This window comes from Xenopus tropicalis, chromosome 3 (assembly GCF_000004195.4).
Source record: "Xenopus tropicalis strain Nigerian chromosome 3, UCB_Xtro_10.0, whole genome shotgun sequence".
NCBI lineage: Eukaryota > Metazoa > Chordata > Amphibia > Anura > Pipidae > Xenopus > Xenopus tropicalis.
The window spans coordinates 2,847,259-2,865,944 of record NC_030679.2 but is presented as its reverse complement, the minus strand read 5'-3'; the positions used below and the strand labels follow the sequence as shown (position 1 = coordinate 2,865,944).

Sequence of the window (18,686 nt, the reverse complement as noted above, 5' to 3'; positions counted from 1 at the left end):
GAATAGAAAGATAAGGAATAAAAAGTAACAATAAAACTGGAGCCTCACAGAGCAATAGGGTTTGGCTGCCGGGGTCAGTGACCCCCATTTGAAAGCTGCAAAAAGGCAGAAGAAGAAGGCAAATAATTCATAAACTATAACAAGTAAATAATGAAGACCAATTGCAAAGTTGCTTAGAATTGGCCGTTCTACTGCCCCCTTAAGGTTTCAGTGGATCCCGGGCCCCGGCCCTCGTTACACAAAGGAATCTTGTTCCCATTTAATGATTAAATATATGTACATTGATGCACGTACCTTTGCTTTGGGCAGTTGGGCGCCGCCGGGCACTTTGAGCACATTGCCCACATGAACGTGTTCGAGAGCCACTTGTGGCCCCTCAGGATCCCTGTCAAGATGTGTCCGCTGGGCCCCGGATCGACCAATCAAGGTAAAGCTTTGTTACTGGAATTCAGATTATTGGGGGGCTGCACAGTTTATGGGACCCCTAGAGATCCCACTCTGATATCCATCCCCCAATGGCGCTCTGTACGCTCGCTGGGTGGGGGGGGGGGGGGCTGGGGGGTATGGGGGGCCCTGCTGCCGCTGTTGGGTCTTTTATCAACTTGCGCTACTGCAACACTGTTTGTCGCAACAGAATGCACAGCGGTGCCCAGAGGGTCATTCCTTGTACCCCAATCTCTTCCTATCAGCCCTCGCTCCCATAATCATCCTCTCACCCCCCCCCGGACCCCCAATAACAGGCGATTCTGCACCGCTATTGGGTCTTTTATCAACTTGCGCTACTGCAACACTGTTTGTCCCATTGGACACAACGGAATGAGATTTGCTCGGCGAGTTCCCTTGGGCCGTACTTTCCCTTTGATCCCACAGACGCCCCTCACTTCCCTTCCCCGACCCCAGGTTTAAAGGGCAAGTAATTGCGCTGTTTGTTCTCCCCTCGGCAGAAGGTCAGGCTTTGTTTTTCCTCCGTGTTTCTCTAATAAAGAAACACAAAGAACAGAAGGGAAAGGTCAGTGATATTTCCAGGTTCTGCTTCGCGGGAGAAATTGCATTTCACAGGATTTGTAGCTTTATATAATGTAATATTAACCCCCCCCCAGCATTGGCCGATTCCATAGACTCTAATGGCCCCCTGCAGTTATTGTCTGTGGCCACTAGAGGGTTAAATCTCATAATCTCATTGAGTTAAACAGAGAGATCAAGGGCATAACATCCACTGATTCTGTCAATCAAGTGTGTATGCCTAGAGCAAGCCCCGCCTCTGTCTGAAAGAGGGTATCTCCCCCAGATACCCAGGGAACCCACCGTACCTCCCCCAGATACCCAGGGAACCCCCTGTACCTCCCCCAGATACCCAGGGAACCCACCGTACCTCCCCCAGATACCCAGGGAACCCACCGTACCTCCCCCAGATACCCAGGGAACCCCCTGTACCTCCCCCAGATACCCAGGGAACCCACCGTACCTCCCCCAGATACCCAGGGAACCCACCGTACCTCCCCCAGATACCCAGGGAACCCACCGTACCTCCCCCAGATACCCAGGGAACCCACCGTACCTCCCCCAGATACCCAGGGAACCCCCTGTACCTCCCCCAGATACCCAGGGAACCCACCGTACCTCCCCCAGATACCCAGGGAACCCACCGTACCCCCCCCAGATACCCAGGGTACCCCCTGTACCTCCCCCAGATACCCAGGGAACCCCCTGTACCTCCCCCAGATACCCAGGGAACCCCCTGTACCTCCCCCAGATACCCAGGGAACCTACTGTACCTCCCCCAGATACCCAGGGAGCCCCCTGTACCTCCCCCAGATACCCAGGGAACCCCCTGTACCCCCCCAGATACCCAGGGAAACTCCTGTACCCCCCCAGATACCCAGGGAACCCACTGTACCTCCCCCAGATACCCAGGGAACCCCCTGTACCCCCCCAGATACCCAGGGAACCCACCGTACCTCCCCCAGGTACCCAGGGAACCCACCGTACCTCCCCCAGATACCCAGGGAACCCACCGTACCTCCCCCCCTAGATACCCAGGGAACCCCCTGTACCTCCCCCAGATACCCAGGGAACCCACTGTACCTCCCCCAGATACCCAGGGAACCCACTGTACCCCCCCAGATACCCAGGGAACCCACCGTACCTCCCCCAGATACCCAGGGAACCCACTGTACCCCCCCAGATACCCAGGGAACCCACCATACCTCCCCCAGGTACCCAGGGAACCCACCGTACCTCCCCCAGATACCCAGGGAACCCACTGTACCTCCCCCAGATACCCAGGGAACCCCCTGTACCTCCCCAGATACCCAGGGAACCGCCTGTACCTCCCCCAGATACCCAGGGAACCCCCTGTACCTCCCCCAGATACCCAGGGAACCCACCGTACCTCCCCCAGATACCCAGGGAACCCACTGTACCTCCCCCAGATACCCAGGGAACCCCCTGTACCTCCCCAGATACCCAGGGAACCCACTGTACCTCCCCCAGATACCCAGGGAACCCCCTGTAACCTCCCCCAGATACCCAGGGAACCCCCTGTACCTCCCCCAGATACCCAGGGAACCCCCTGTACCTCCCCCAGATACCCAGGGAACCCACCGTACCTCCCCCAGATACCCAGGGAACCCACTGTACCCCCCCAGATACCCAGGGAACCCCCTGTACCTCCCCCAGATACCCAGGGAACCCCCTGTATCCCCCCCAGATACCCAGGGAACCCCCTGTACCTCCCCCAGATACCCAGGGAACCCCCTGTACCTCCCCCAGATACCCAGGGAACCCACTGTACCCCCCCAGATACCCAGGGAACCCACCGTACCTCCCCCAGATACCCAGGGAACCCACCGTACCTCCCCCCCTAGATACCCAGGGAACCCACTGTACCTCCCCCAGATACCCAGGGAACCCCCTGTACCTCCCCCAGATACCCAGGGAACCCCCTGTACCCCCCCAGATACCCAGGAAACCCCCTGTACCCCCCCAGATACCCAGGGAACCCACCGTACCCCCCAGATACCCAGGGAACCCACTGTACCTCCCCCAGATACCCAGGGAACCCACCGTACCCCCCAGATACCCAGGGAACCCACTGTACCTCCCCCAGATACCCAGGGAACCCACCGTACCCCTCCCCAGATACCCAGGGAACCCCCTGTACCCCTCCCCAGATACCCAGGGAACCCCCTGTACCTCCCCCAGATACCCAGGGAACCCCCTGTACCTCCCCCAGATACCCAGGGAACCCCCTGTACCCCCTCCCCAGATACCCAGGGAACCCACCGTACCCCCCAGATACCCAGGGAACCCACTGTACCTCCCCCAGATACCCAGGGAACCCCCTGTACCTCCCCCAGATACCCAGGGAACCCCCTGTACCTCCCCCAGATACCCAGGGAACCCCCTGTACCTCCCCAGATACCCAGGGAACCCCCTGTACCCCCCAGATACCCAGGGAACCCCCTGTACCTCCCCCAGATACCCAGGGAACCCCCTGTACCTCCCCCAGATACCCAGGGAACCCCCTGTACCTCCCCCAGATACCCAGGGAACCCACCGTACCTCCCCCAGATACCCAGAGAACCCCCTGTGCCCCCCCCCAGATACCCAGGGAACCCACCGTACCTGCCCCAGATACCCAGGGAACCCCCTGTACCTCCCCCAGATACCCAGGGAACCCACCGTACCCCCCCCAGATACCCAGGGAACCCCCTGTACCCCCCCCAGATACCCAGGGAACCCGCCATACCTCCCCCAGATACCCAGGGAACCCCCTGTACCTCCCCCAGATACCCAGGGAACCCCCTGTACCTCCCCCAGATACCCAGGGAACCCCCTGTACCTCCCCCAGATACCCAGGGAACCCCCCGTACCCCCCCCAGATACCCAGGGAACTCCCTGTACATCCCCCAGATACCCAGGGAACCCCCTGTACCTCCCCCAGATACCCAGGAACCCGCCATACCTCCCCCAGATACCCAGGGAACCCCCTGTACCTCCCCCAGATACCCAGGGAACCCCCTGTACCTCCCCCAGATACCCAGGGAACCCACTGTACCCCCCAGATACCCAGGGAACCCCCTGTACCCCCCCCAGATACCCAGGGAACCCACCGTACCTCCCCCAGATACCCAGGGAACCCCCTGTACCTCCCCCAGATACCCAGGGAACCCCCTGTACCCCCCCCAGATACCCAGGGAACCCCCTGTACCTCCCCCAGATACCCAGGGAACCCCCTGTACCTCCCCCAGATACCCAGGGAACCCCCTGTACCCCTCCCCAGATACCCAGGGAACCCACCGTACCCCCCAGATACCCAGGGAACCCACTGTACCTCCCCCAGATACCCAGGGAACCCCCTGTACCTCCCCCAGATACCCAGGGAACCCCCTGTACCCCTCCCCAGATACCCAGGGAACCCACCGTACCCCCCAGATACCCAGGGAACCCACTGTACCTCCCCCAGATACCCAGGGAACCCCCTGTAGCCCCACCCACTGCTTGAGTCACAGACTCCCTGCCCATCCCCCTTTGTAAACTGCCATCCGTTTTCTAGCCCCGCCCAGTGGGCAGTGACTTTACTCTTTGCATATTCTGTGGTTAATTGATCACATGACGGCACCCACAGATACTATGTTATATTTATTGGGTGCTACATTAACCTCTCTTCTCCCTGATAAGATTAATTGGACTTTTATGTTCATTTTCTAAACAACTTCATCAATTAAGGAGAGTTTCCCACTGACTGACACCTCGGGTAATTGCCTCAGCGCAGGGGTTGCGACTCCCTACTCAGATATGAATCGAGGTTAATTAGAAGACAATAATTAAATTATGGATTTAAAGTTTGTGATGAAAGTTAATTAGTGAGAAAAATATTTGGTTTTGGTTTCAGATTCCTAGAATGAAAGATTTGTTCCTCTATCAGTGGGAGCTTCATCCAGGCTATGGGCAAACTTAGGGGGCTGTTCCTGCTGAATTGTGCTTAGTACAGGGGAATCCCTATGTGCCATAGTTTTATGGTATCTCTCTGTACAGGCTATGGGCAAACTTAGGGGGCTGTTCCTGCTGAATTGTGCTTAGTACAGGGGAATCCCTATGTGCCATAGTTTTATGGTATCTCTCTGTACAGGCTATGGGCAAACTTAGGGGGCTGTTCCTGCTGAATTGTGCTTAGTACAGGGGAATCCCTATGTGCCATAGTTTTATGGTATCTCTCTGTACAGGCTATGGGTAAACTTAGGGGGCTGTTCCTGCTGAATTGTGCTTAGTACAGGGGAATCCCTATGTGCCATAGTTTTATGGTATCTCTCTGTACAGGCTATGGGTAAACTTAGGGGGCTGTTCCTGCTGAATTGTGCTTAGTACAGGGGAATCCCTATGTGCCATAGTTTTATGGTATCTCTCTGTACAGGCTATGGGCAAACGTAGGGGGCTGTTCCTGCTGAATTGTGCTTAGTACAGGGGAATCCCTATGTGCCATAGTTTTATGGTATCTCTCTGTACAGGCTATGAGCAAACTTATGGGGCTGTTCCTGCTGAATTGTGCTTAGTACAGGGGAATCCCTATGTGCCATAGTTTTATGGTATCTCTCTGTACAGGCTATGAGCAAACTTATGGGGCTGTTCCTGCTGAATTGTGCTTAGTACAGGGGAATCCCTATGTGCCATAGGTTTATGGTATCTCTCTGTACAGGCTATGGGCAAACTTAGGGGGCTGTTCCTGCTGAATTGTGCTTAGTACAACAGGGAAATGGCAGAGGCACCAATAAAGGGTAAATTGCACATAATGACCCGGTTATTTCGGTCCCAGCAGTTCCCACGTAGATTCTTTCGTAACCGTTTCCGCAATTAGATATAAAATAATCAACTTTAAAAATAGGTTTAATTCCAGGTTCCGCGGTTTGTCCCCCAATCGGCGCCGTTTCCCCCCATTGAGCAGATGATGATTCATTAATCAGAACCTTTTGCTTTAACCAATGAGACCATTGTGGCCCCAGTGTGTAATTAGTGTTTCTCTATGCTCGACGCAGGGCGCGGGGATACAGGAGCCGAGGAAGATCCTGCGTCAGGGGTGAGTAACCGGGATACAATGAGCCCTCGTTATCATCAGCGCGTAATGGGGCGATGGTTGCTATGGTCTATTCTTTGGGAAATGATCTATTAGTGACTCAGTACCTGGCATCATTGGCAGAGGGAGCTAATTACTTGCTCGTTAGTAGAACGGCCCTTTGTGCCGACTTGGTAGGAAAGTTACAGTTCCCTGTCACTGTGTCTGTCCCTTTCCCTTCCCTGCACTGCTGGTTCTGACTCCTGATACAACTCCCCAATATCCATTCATTCCTCATTCTCACTGGGTTTATAGTTATGTGTAACTGTCACTGTGTCTGTCCCTTTCCCTTCCCTGCACTGCTGGTTCTGACTCCTGATACAACTCCCCAATACCCATTCATTCCTCATTCTCACTGGGTTTATAGTTATGTGTAACTGTCACTGTGTCTGTCCCTTTCCCTTCCCTGCACTGCTGGTTCTGACTCCTGATACAACTCCCCAATACCCATTCATCCCTCATTCTCACTGGGTTTATAGTTATGTGTAACTGTCACTGTGCCTGTCCCTTTCCCTGCACTGCTGGTTCTGACTCCTGATACAACTCCCCAATATCCATTCATTCCTCATTCTCACTGGGTTTATAGTTATGTGTAACTGTCACTGTGCCTGTCCCTTTCCCTTCCCTGCACTGCTGGTTCTGACTCCTGATACAACTCCCCAATATCCATTCATTCCTCATTCTCACTGGGTTTATAGTTATGTGTAACTGTCACTGTGTCTGTCCCTTTCCCTTCCCTGCACTGCTGGTTCTGACTCCTGATACAACTCCCCAATACCCATTCATTCCTCTTTCTCACTGGGTTTATAGTTATGTGTAACTGTCACTGTGCCTGTCCCTTTCCCTGCACTGCTGGTTCTGACTCCTGATACAACTCCCCAATATCCATTCATTCCTCATTCTCACTGGGTTTATAGTTATGTGTAACTGTCACTGTCCCTTTCCCTTCCCTGCACTGCTGGTTCTGACTCCTGATACAACTCCCCAATATCCATTCATTCCTCATTCTCATTGGGGGGTTTAATTTCTTCCCCCCCAGCTCTATGTTACTCAGCGCCCCTCGTGTGTCTCAGGCACAAAGAGACCCCCAGGTACAGGTGGGCGGTCACACAATAGAGCGTCAGAGATGACTCAAAAGAGACTCTTTCGTATGCGCAGGTCACAGAAATAATAATTTGTAAAGGGGAAATCTCCCAACCTGCGTGAGTCAGGAATGAGTAACCTGGGGGTGATTATCCTGGTGAACGTTGGGGGCCAGGAGCGAATAAACTTCCAGCCAATGGGCTGACGGCAGAACCTGCAGTGAGTGGGACGACTGTAACGTCAGCAAGGAATTCTGGGAGCAAATCCCGGTTGAAGCGCACGGACCTGGGTTGTGACTCACAACTGCGCTCGCGGTGACGGAGGGAGGATTAACCCTCGGCTGCCCGTCCTGCTGCCGGGAGGGCTGGGGGTTGTAGTTCAGGGGTTTAAAGGGAAAGTTCGCTTTGGAAACGAACTGTTTGAATGATCCGTTTTGTGGTTGTTAGGATCGTTGACCCTAGCAACCAGGCTTGAGTAACAGAATGAAGGATGGATATCAGAGGGACCCAGGGTCAGACTTGGAGGTGCAGAGCCCACCAACCAAGGGGCCCTCATACCCACTCAAAGGGGTCCCCATTATGGCCCCCACACCCCCAAAATGGGCCCCCTCTGATTCTCGTATGATTCTTGAATGAAAACAGAACAGATTTATTGTGTTTATTCACCTGTGAGACTATTGCACTGTATGTGTGGGTGTGAGATATATATATACTGTGTGTAAACTGAATTAAACCCAGGTACTGAGCTCTGATTCTCTGTACTTCCTGCTCCTGGGCTGCTCTCTTTCCCATGGTCAGGCAGGAACCCCCCCCCCTGGGTAAGTGAATCCAATCTCCCCCCAGTACTTACCCAGGTACAGAGCTCTGATTCTCTGTACCTCCTGCTCCTGGGCTGCTCTCTTTCCCATGGTCAGGCAGGAACCCCCCCCCCCCGGGTAAGTGAATCCAATCTCCCCCCAGTACTTACCCAGGTACAGAGCTCTGATTCTCTGTACTTCCTGCTCCTGGGCTGCTCTCTTTCCCATGGTCAGGCAGGAACCTCCCCCTGGGTAAGTGAATCCAATCTCCCCCCAGTACTTACCCAGGTACAGAGCTCTGATTCTCTGTACTTCCTGCTCCTGGGCTGCTCTCTTTCCCATGGTCAGATAGGAACCCCCCCCCCCTGGGTAAGTGAATCCAATCTCCCCCCAGTACTTACCCAGGTACAGAGCTCTGATTCTCTGTACTTCCTGCTCCTGGGCTGCTCTCTTTCCCATGGTCAGGCAGGAACCCCCCCCCGGGTAAGTGAATCCAATCTCCCCCCAGTACTTACCCAGGTACAGAGCTCTGATTCTCTGTACTTCCTGCTCCTGGGCTGCTCTCTTTCCCATGGTCAGGCAGGAACCCCCCCCCCGGGTAAGTGAATCCAATCTCCCCCCAGTACTTACCCAGGTACAGAGCTCTGATTCTCTGTACTTCCTGCTCCTGGGCTGCTCTCTTTCCCATGGTCAGACAGGAACCCCCCCTGGGTAAGTGAATCCAATCTCCCCCCAGTACTTACCCAGGTACAGAGCTCTGATTCTCTGTACTTCCTGCTCCTGGGCTGCTCTCTTTCCCATGGTCAGGCAGGAACCTCCCCCTGGGTAAGTGAATCCAATCTCCCCCCAGTACTTACCCAGGTACAGAGCTCTGATTCTCTGTACTTCCTGCTCCTGGGCTGCTCTCTTTCCCATGGTCAGTAGTTACTGCCCCAGAATGATGTCATATTTATTCTGCCCCAGACAGAAGACAATACCTCGCTGCTATTGGACCAGGTTAAACAAGACGTTCTGCAGATTAAAGGGCACAGTGGGGAGGAGAACCAGCCAATCACATCTCCTATGAGGTAAATAAGCTTTTGGATTGGGTGACACTGTGGCCCAGTTCTGACCACTATCTGAATGGAGTCGGTATGGGGGGAGGGGCTATAAATTCTTTACTTTGCGTTTAAAAGTCACATGACTAATCCGGTGTCTCCGCCCCTTTCGCAGAAAAAATGTGTCGGAGAAGAAAAAGAAATCGGGGAGAACACAAACCCCGGATAATGGGGAGAGAGAGGGGTGGGAGAGAGCCAAGGGGATGGTGAGTGCCCCCCATCTACTTCCTAGGGCAGGTATTGGGGGTGGAGCCACTCCCAGAGGCCACACCCACCCAGGTGATGAGATCTCCTATCTACTGTGAATAGTTTCCCCCATAGAGACAGGAGGATGAAGCAAAGCTGGGATGGTCCCTCCCAACACCCATACACACTAACTCCTCCTCCTGTCTCCAGTCTCCTCCCCTTTTCTCTAATTTTAAATAATAGTTTTTTCTGTATTTCTACTCAGGTGGAAGAATTCCTGGACTTCCCAGCAATGATCTCATCCTTGTCTTATAGGTAACACTATGGCACCTCCTACCCCTATGTATAAATACAAATATACAGAGAGGGAATGTTCTGGGCACACAATAAGCTGTACCCCCATACTGTACTGTCTAAGGGAAACACTATGGCACCCCCTACCCATATGTATAAATACAAATATACAGAGAGGGAATGTTCTGGGCACACAATAAGCTGTACCCCCATACTGTACTGTCTAAGGGAAACACTATGGCACCCCCTACCCATATGTATAAATACAAATATACAGAGAAGGAATGTTCTGGGCACACAATAAGCTGTACCCCCATACTGTACTGTCTAAGGGAAACACTATGGCACCCCCTACCCATATGTATAAATACAAATATACAGAGAAGGAATGTTCTGGGCACACAATAAGCTGTACCCCCATACTGTACTGTCTAAGGGAAACACTATGGCACCCCCTACCCATATGTATAAATACAAATATACAGAGAAGGAATGTTCTGGGCACACAATAAGCTGTACCCCTATACTGTACTGTCTAAGGGAAACACTATGGCACCCCCTACCCATATGTATAAATACAAATATACAGAGAAGGAATGTTCTGGGCACACAATAAGCTGTACCCCCATACTGTACTGTCTAAGGGAAACACTATGGCACCCCCTACCCATATGTATAAATACAAATATACAGAGAAGGAATGTTCTGGGCACACAATAAGCTGTACCCCTATACTGTACTGTCTAAGGGAAACACTATGGCACCTCCTACCCCTATGTATAAATACAAATATACAGAGAGGGAATGTTCTGGGCACACAATAAGCTGTACCCCCATACTGTACTGTCTAAGGGAAACACTATGGCACCCCCTACCCATATGTATAAATACAAATATACAGAGAAGGAATGTTCTGGGCACACAATAAGCTGTACCCCCATACTGTACTGTCTAAGGGAAACACTATGGCACCCCCTACCCATATGTATAAATACAAATATACAGAGAAGGAATGTTCTGGGCACACAATAAGCTGTACCCCTATACTGTACTGTCTAAGGGAAACACTATGGCACCCCCTACCCATATGTATAAATACAAATATACAGAGAAGGAATGTTCTGGGCACACAATAAGCTGTACCCCCATACTGTACTGTCTAAGGGAAACACTATGGCACCCCCTACCCATATGTATAAATACAAATATACAGAGAAGGAATGTTCTGGGCACACAATAAGCTGTACCCCTATACTGTACTGTCTAAGGGAAACACTATGGCACCCCCTACCCATATGTATAAATACAAATATACAGAGAAGGAATGTTCTGGGCACACAATAAGCTGTACCCCTATACTGTACTGTCTAAGGGAAACACTATGGCACCCCCTACCCATATGTATAAATACAAATATACAGAGAAGGAATGTTCTGGGCACACAATAAGCTGTACCCCTATACTGTACTGTCTAAGGGAAACACTATGGCACCCCCTACCCATATGTATAAATACAAATATACAGAGAGGGAATGTTCTGGGCACACAATAAGCTGTACCCCCATACTGTACTGTCTAAGGGAAACACTATGGCACCCCCTACCCATATGTATAAATACAAATATACAGAGAAGGAATGTTCTGGGCACACAATAAGCTGTACCCCCATACTGTACTGTCTAAGGGAAACACTATGGCACCCCCTACCCATATGTATAAATACAAATATACAGAGAGGGAATGTTCTGGGCACACAATAAGCTGTACCCCCATACTGTACTGTCTAAGGGAAACACTATGGCACCCCCTACCCATATGTATAAATACAAATATACAGAGAAGGAATGTTCTGGGCACACAATAAGCTGTACCCCCATACTGTACTGTCTAAGGGAAACACTATGGCACCCCCTACCCATATGTATAAATACAAATATACAGAGAAGGAATGTTCTGGGCACACAATAAGCTGTACCCCCATACTGTACTGTCTAAGGGAAACACTATGGCACCTCCTACCCATATGTATAAATACAAATATACAGAGAAGGAATGTTCTGGGCACACAATAAGCTGTACCCCCATACTGTACTGTCTAAGGGAAACACTATGGCACCCCCTACCCATATGTATAAATACAAATATACAGAGAAGGAATGTTCTGGGCACACAATAAGCTGTACCCCCATACTGTACTGTCTAAGGGAAACACTATGGCACCCCCTACCCATATGTATAAATACAAATATACAGAGAGGGAATGTTCTGGGCACACAATAAGCTGTACCCCCATACTGTACTGTCTAAGGGAAACACTATGGCACCCCCTACCCATATGTAGAAATACAAATATACAGAGAGGGAATGTTCTGGGCACACAATAAGCTGTACCCCCATACTGTACTGTTTCAGGAAACGCACGGAGCCAAACGCTCGGCCCTTCTGGACAAACTCAGTAATGGGAGATGATCAAACAGAGCAGTGTGAGCCGGTGAGTCTGACAAATCATAAACGACAGTGAGACGAGCGCCTATTGGATCTATGGGGGGGAGGATTGGATACTGTAATATTGGGGCCCCATTCTACTTGTTGATAGGTCCCAGGGGACCAATGGGCTAATGAATAGGGTGGGGGGGGGGGTTGGGCCTGGCTAACCTAGTAGTATGGAAGTTTCATCCCCAAGACATGGGAGTGAGGGGGGAGTGGTTGGGGGCGGGGCCTATGAGGGGCCCCTACGTTGTACAGTTGGCAGTTGGTCTCATTTATATCTAGATATTGATGGAGAGGATGTACCTGTTGCCCCTAGTGTATCACTGCAGACTCTGCCTTGCATTGACCAACCATTGTTCTCTTTCATTGTCATGGCAACCAGAGGAAACCAATCATTGCTCTGTCTTTCTAGCCCCCCTTACCCAACACCAGGCACAATGCCCTCTTCCTGCGGGACTGCGAGGGGCCATATTGGCAGGTAATGCCCCACCGGTGGGGGCCGGACACACCCTGCGCTTTGGACCTTGGTCAGAACCGGACAAGTCCGACTGGGAATGGGATTATTCCTGAAGCAGGTTCTGCTGTGGGAAAGGGCCCAGAAACACCGGCCAATGGGCAGCCTGAATGGCAATGGCCTTAAGGTGGGCGTGTCCCTCGCAGGGCGGGGAAGCTCCAATCATATCGCTGGAAGGGTCGGACTTGGGACTTTCATGGAAAATAAAAATATGTAATTTAATGTTTTCACTTAATGTGACTCGTTTCCCTAGTAATATACCCGCTGCTCTGTCCTCTCAGCCCCAGAGAGACTCGTAACTATGGGTTCCCTCCTGAGCAACGGAACCCCCCAGCCCGTGGTGCTGGTACCCACTTCTACACTGATACTCGCTGGTCTCACATTGTGCCCCCGACAATGTGTTTGTGTCTGCCTAGCAACAGGAATCATCAGGAGCATTAGTTACCCTTTATTCCCCTGCCAAGCACCTGTCTGACACAGCAGCCACTCTCCTGCCCCCCTCATAGGGCACTATCCTGTAAGCCCCGCCCCCTACAACCCACCGTCCAGTAAGCCCCGCCCCCTTATAGCCCACTCACCTGTAAGCCCCGCCCCCTCATAACCCACTGTCCTGTAAGCCCTGCCCCTTTATAGCCCACTGTCCTGTAAGCCCTGCCCCTTTATAGCCCACTGTCCTGCAAGCCCTGCCCCTTTATAGCCCACTTTCCTGCAAGCCCTGCCCCTTTATAGCCCACTTTCCTGCAAGCCCTGCCCCTTTATGGCCCACTGTTGGGTAAGCCCTGCCCCTTTATAGCCCCCTGTCCCGTAAGCCCCGCCCCCTTACAGCCCACTGTCCTGTAAGCCCTGCCCCTTTATGCCCACTGTCCTGTAAGCCCTGCCCCTTTATGGCCCACTGTCCTGCAAGCCCCGCCCCCTTATAGCTCACTGTCCTGAAAGCCCTGCCCCCTTATAGCCCACTCTCCTGTAAGCCCTGCCCCCTTATAGCCCACTGTCCTGTGAGCCCTGCCCCTTTATAGCCCACTGTCCTGTAAGCCCTGCCCCCTTATAGCCCACTGTCCTGTGAGCCCTGCCCCTTTATAGCCCACTGTCCTGCAAGCCCCGCCCCCTTATAGCTCACTGTCCTGAAAGCCCTGCCCCCTTATAGCCCACTCTCCTGTAAGCCCTGCCCCCTTATAGCCCACTGTCCTGTGAGCCCTGCCCCCTTATAGCCCACTCTCCTGTAAGCCCTGCCCCCTTATAGCCCACTGTCCTGTGAGCCCTGCCCCTTTATAGCCCACTGTCCTGAAAGCCCTGCCCCCTTATAGCTCACTGTCCTGAAAGCCCTGCCCCCTTATAGCCCACTCTCCTGTAAGCCCTGCCCCCTTATAGCCCACTGTCCTGTGAGCCCTGCCCCCTTATAGCCCACTCTCCTGTAAGCCCTGCCCCCTTATAGCCCACTCTCCTGTAAGCCAAGGAGGGTCTTGGTAACCCTAGCAACAAGGTGGTGGTGTAAATAAGAGCCAGGAATATGAATAGGGGAGGGGCTGAATAGAAAGATAAAAAAATAAATAATGAAGACCAATTGGAAAGTTGCTTAGAATCGGCCAAATGAGCCCTGAAGCCCCCGTATCACTCCCCCCCCCCCCCCCCCCCAGGCTTTTAGCACCCGATTGGGTTTTGGTTGCTGTGACATTTCAGCCCAGTGCATTATGGATCCCAGCGGGGGGGGGGGGGGGGGGGAACAACCGACTCCAGAATCTCCGGTGTTAATAATGAAATCCATATTCCCATAAAGTCTCTTTTCCACTTTCCCTGCAATAAACACATCAGTATTTGTACTTTCATATGGTCCGACTGCTGAGCTATTGTACTGGTACTGGGAACTGATTGGTCTGTACCGGGGTAAGTACTGGGGGGAGATTGGATTCACTTACCCAGGGGGAGGTTCCTGCCTGACCATGGGAAAGAGAGCAGCCCAGGAGCAGGAAGTACAGAGAATCAGAGCTCTGTACCTGGGTAAGTACTGGGGGGAGATTGGATTCACTTACCCAGGGGGAGGTTCCTGCCTGACCATGGGAAAGAGAGCAGCCCAGGAGCAGGAAGTACAGAGAATCAGAGCTCTGTACCTGGGTAAGTACTGGGGGGAGATTGGATTCACTTACCCAGGGGGAGGTTCCTGCCTGACCATGGGAAAGAGAGCAGCCCAGGAGCAGGAAGTACAGAGAATCAGAGCTCTGTACCTGGGTAAGTACTGGGGGGAGATTGGATTCACTTACCCAGGGGGAGGTTCCTGCCTGACCATGGGAAAGAGAGCAGCCCAGGAGCAGGAAGTACAGAGAATCAGAGCTCTGTACCTGGGTAAGTACTGGGGGGAGATTGGATTCACTTACCCAGGGGGGGTTCCTGCCTGACCATGGGAAAGAGAGCAGCCCAGGAGCAGGAAGTACAGAGAATCAGAGCTCTGTACCTGGGTAAGTACTGGGGGGAGATTGGATTCACTTACCCAGGGGGAGGTTCCTGCCTGACCATGGGAAAGAGAGCAGCCCAGGAGCAGGAAGTACAGAGAATCAGAGCTCTGTACCTGGGTAAGTACTGGGGGGAGATTGGATTCACTTACCCAGGGGGAGGTTCCTGCCTGACCATGGGAAAGAGAGCAGCCCAGGAGCAGGAAGTACAGAGAATCAGAGCTCTGTACCTGGGTAAGTACTGGGGGGAGATTGGATTCACTTACCCAGGGGGAGGTTCCTGTCTGACCATGGGAAAGAGAGCAGCCCAGGAGCAGGAAGTACAGAGAATCAGAGCTCTGTACCTGGGTAAGTACAGGGGGGAGATTGGATTCACTTACCCAGGGGGGGGTTCCTGCCTGACCATGGGAAAGAGAGCAGCCCAGGAGCAGGAAGTACAGAGAATCAGAGCTCTGTACCTGGGTAAGTACTGGGGGGAGATTGGATTCACTTACCCAGGGGGAGGTTCCTGTCTGACCATGGAAAGAGAGCAGCCCAGGAGCAGGAAGTACAGAGAATCAGAGCCCTGTACCTGGGTAAGTACTGGGGGGAGATTGGATTCACTTACCCAGGGGGAGGTTCCTGCCTGACCATGGGAAAGAGAGCAGCCCAGGAGCAGGAAGTACAGAGAATCAGAGCTCTGTACCTGGGTAAGTACTGGGGGGAGATTGGATTCACTTACCCAGGGGGGGAGGTTCCTGCCTGACCATGGGAAAGAGAGCAGCCCAGGAGCAGGAAGTACAGAGAATCAGAGCTCTGTACCTGGGTAAGTACTGGGGCGAGATTGGATTCACTTACCCAGGGGGAGGTTCCTGTCTGACCATGGGAAAGAGAGCAGCCCAGGAGCAGGAAGTACAGAGAATCAGAGCTCTGTACCTGGGTAAGTACTGGGGCGAGATTGGATTCACTTACCCAGGGGGAGGTTCCTGTCTGACCATGGGAAAGAGAGCAGCCCAGGAGCAGGAAGTACAGAGAATCAGAGCTCTGTACCTGGGTAAGTACTGGGGGGAGATTGGATTCACTTACCCAGGGGGGGGTTCCTGCCTGACCATGGGAAAGAGAGCAGCCCAGGAGCAGGAAGTACAGAGAATCAGAGCTCTGTACCTGGGTAAGTACTGGGGGGAGATTGGATTCACTTACCCAGGGGGAGGTTCCTGCCTGACCATGGGAAAGAGAGCAGCCCAGGAGCAGGAAGTACAGAGAATCAGAGCTCTGTACCTGGGTAAGTACTGGGGGGAGATTGGATTCACTTACCCAGGGGGGGAGGTTCCTGCCTGACCATGGGAAAGAGAGCAGCCCAGGAGCAGGAAGTACAGAGAATCAGAGCTCTGTACCTGGGTAAGTACTGGGGGGAGATTGGATTCACTTACCCAGGGGGAGGTTCCTGTCTGACCATGGGAAAGAGAGCAGCCCAGGAGCAGGAAGTACAGAGAATCAGAGCTCTGTACCTGGGTAAGTACTGGGGGGAGATTGGATTCACTTACCCAGGGGGGGGTTCCTGCCTGACCATGGGAAAGAGAGCAGCCCAGGAGCAGGAAGTACAGAGAGTCAGAGCTCTGTACCTGGGTAAGTACTGGGGGGAGATTGGATTCACTTACCCAGGGGGAGGTTCCTGCCTGACCATGGGAAAGAGAGCAGCCCAGGAGCAGGAAGTACAGAGAATCAGAGCTCTGTACCTGGGTAAGTACTGGGGGGAGATTGGATTCACTTACCCAGGGGGAGGTTCCTGCCTGACCATGGGAAAGAGAGCAGCCCAGGAGCAGGAAGTACAGAGAATCAGAGCTCTGTACCTGGGTAAGTACTGGGGGGAGATTGGATTCACTTACCCAGGGGGAGGTTCCTGCCTGACCATGGGAAAGAGAGCAGCCCAGTAGCAGGAAGTACAGAGAATCAGAGCTCTGTACCTGGGTAAGTACTGGGGGGAGATTGGATTCACTTACCCAGGGGGAGGATCCTGCCTGACCATGGGAAAGAGAGCAGCCCAGGAGCAGGAAGTACAGAGAATCAGAGCTCTGTACCTGGGTAAGTACTGGGGGGAGATTGGATTCACTTACCCAGGGGGAGGTTCCTGCCTGACCATGGGAAGGAGAGCAGCCCAGGAGCAGGAAGTACAGAGAATCAGAGCTCTGTACCTGGGTAAGTACTGGGGGGAGATTGGATTCACTTACCCAGGGGGGGTTCCTGCCTGACCATGGGAAAGAGAGCAGCCCAGGAGCAGGAAGTACAGAGAATCAGAGCTCTGTACCTGGGTAAGTACTGGGGGCACATTGGATTCACTTTCCCAGGGGGGGGGGGGTTCCTGCCTGACCATGGGAAAGAGAGCAGCCCAGGAGCAGGAAGTACAGAGAATCAGAGCTCTGTACCTGGGTAAGTACTGGGGGGAGATTGGATTCACTTACCCAGGGGGGTTCCTGCCTGACCATGGGAAAGAGAGCAGCCCAGGAGCAGGAAGTACAGAGAATCAGAGCTCTGTACCTGGGTAAGTACTGGGGGCAGATTGGATTCACTTTCCCAGGGGGGGGGGGGGGGTTCCTGCCTGACCATGGGAAAGAGAGCAGCCCAGGAGCAGGAAGTACAGAGAATCAGAGCTCTGTACCTGGGTAAGTACTGGGGGGAGATTGGATTCACTTACCCAAGGGGAGGTTCCTGCCTGACCATGGGAAAGAGAGCAGCCCAGGAGCAGAAAGTACAGAGAATCAGAGCTCTGTACCGGGGTAAGTACTGGGGGAGATTGGATTCACTTACCCAGGGGGAGGTTCCTGCCTGACCATGGGAAAGAGAGCAGCCCAGGAGCAGGAAGTACAGAGAATCAGAGCTCTGTACCTGGGTAAGTACTGGGGGGAGATTGGATTCACTTACCCAGGGGGGAGTTCCTGCCTGACCATGGGAAAGAGAGCAGCCCAGGAGCAGGAAGTACAGAGAATCAGAGCTCTGTACCTGGGTAAGTACTGGGGGGAGATTGGATTCACTTACCCAGGGGGAGGTTCCTGCCTGACCATGGGAAAGAGAGCAGCCCAGGAGCAGGAAGTACAGAGAATCAGAGCTCTGTACCTGGGTAAGTACTGGGGGGAGATTGGATTCACTTACCCAGGGGGGGGGGAGGTTCCTGCCTGACCATGGGAAAGAGAGCAGCCCAGGAGCAGGAAGTACAGAGAATCAGAGCTCTGTACCTGGGTAAGTACTGGGGGAGATTGGATTCACTTACCCTGGGGAGGGTTCCTGCCTGACCATGGGAAAGAGAGCAGCCCAGGAGCAGGAAGTACAGAGAATCAGAGCTCTGTACCTGGAGATCTATCTATCTATCTATCTATCTATCTATCTATCTATCTATCTATCTATCCATCTCTGTATCCATCTCTATCTATCTCTCTATCTATCTATCTATCTATATCTATTCCAGCCTGACCCACACCCCTCTCTGTTTCCTATTTGTCCATTTTATCTGGGATGTCTGGGCACTGAGTGAAGGCGGAATGTCAAACAAATTGTTCCGTGGATAAAGGAAATGAAAACATTTGCAGCGGAGGAATAACTTGTATAGAGACAACAAGAAAGATCTCACGTCAGAATGAAATGATATTGGAGAGACTGAGGGATGTCGGCAGTCACTTCAGACAGATCCGTCACCTCG

General features: G+C 52.8%; 2 protein-coding genes across 2 annotated transcripts in view; both read left to right on the top strand.

The window, feature by feature from the left end:
• Window positions 1-12,807, top strand: part of LOC116409669 — a 16,723-nt gene extending 3,916 nt beyond the window's left edge. Inside the window, exons 3-9 of the mRNA XM_031898468.1 lie at window positions 310-427; window positions 6,036-6,076; window positions 8,955-9,058; window positions 9,204-9,294; window positions 9,540-9,589; window positions 11,981-12,059; window positions 12,471-12,807. Coding sequence (XP_031754328.1) covers window positions 310-427; window positions 6,036-6,076; window positions 8,955-9,058; window positions 9,204-9,294; window positions 9,540-9,589; window positions 11,981-12,059; window positions 12,471-12,698 — 711 coding nt within the window. The 3' untranslated portion in view covers window positions 12,699-12,807. The remainder of the gene's footprint in view (window positions 1-309; window positions 428-6,035; window positions 6,077-8,954; window positions 9,059-9,203; window positions 9,295-9,539; window positions 9,590-11,980; window positions 12,060-12,470) is intronic.
• The window catches only part of stk38l (serine/threonine kinase 38 like), a gene marked incomplete at its 3' end in the record, with an annotated part of 387,778 nt that overhangs the window by 148,319 nt on the left and 220,773 nt on the right, over window positions 1-18,686 (top strand).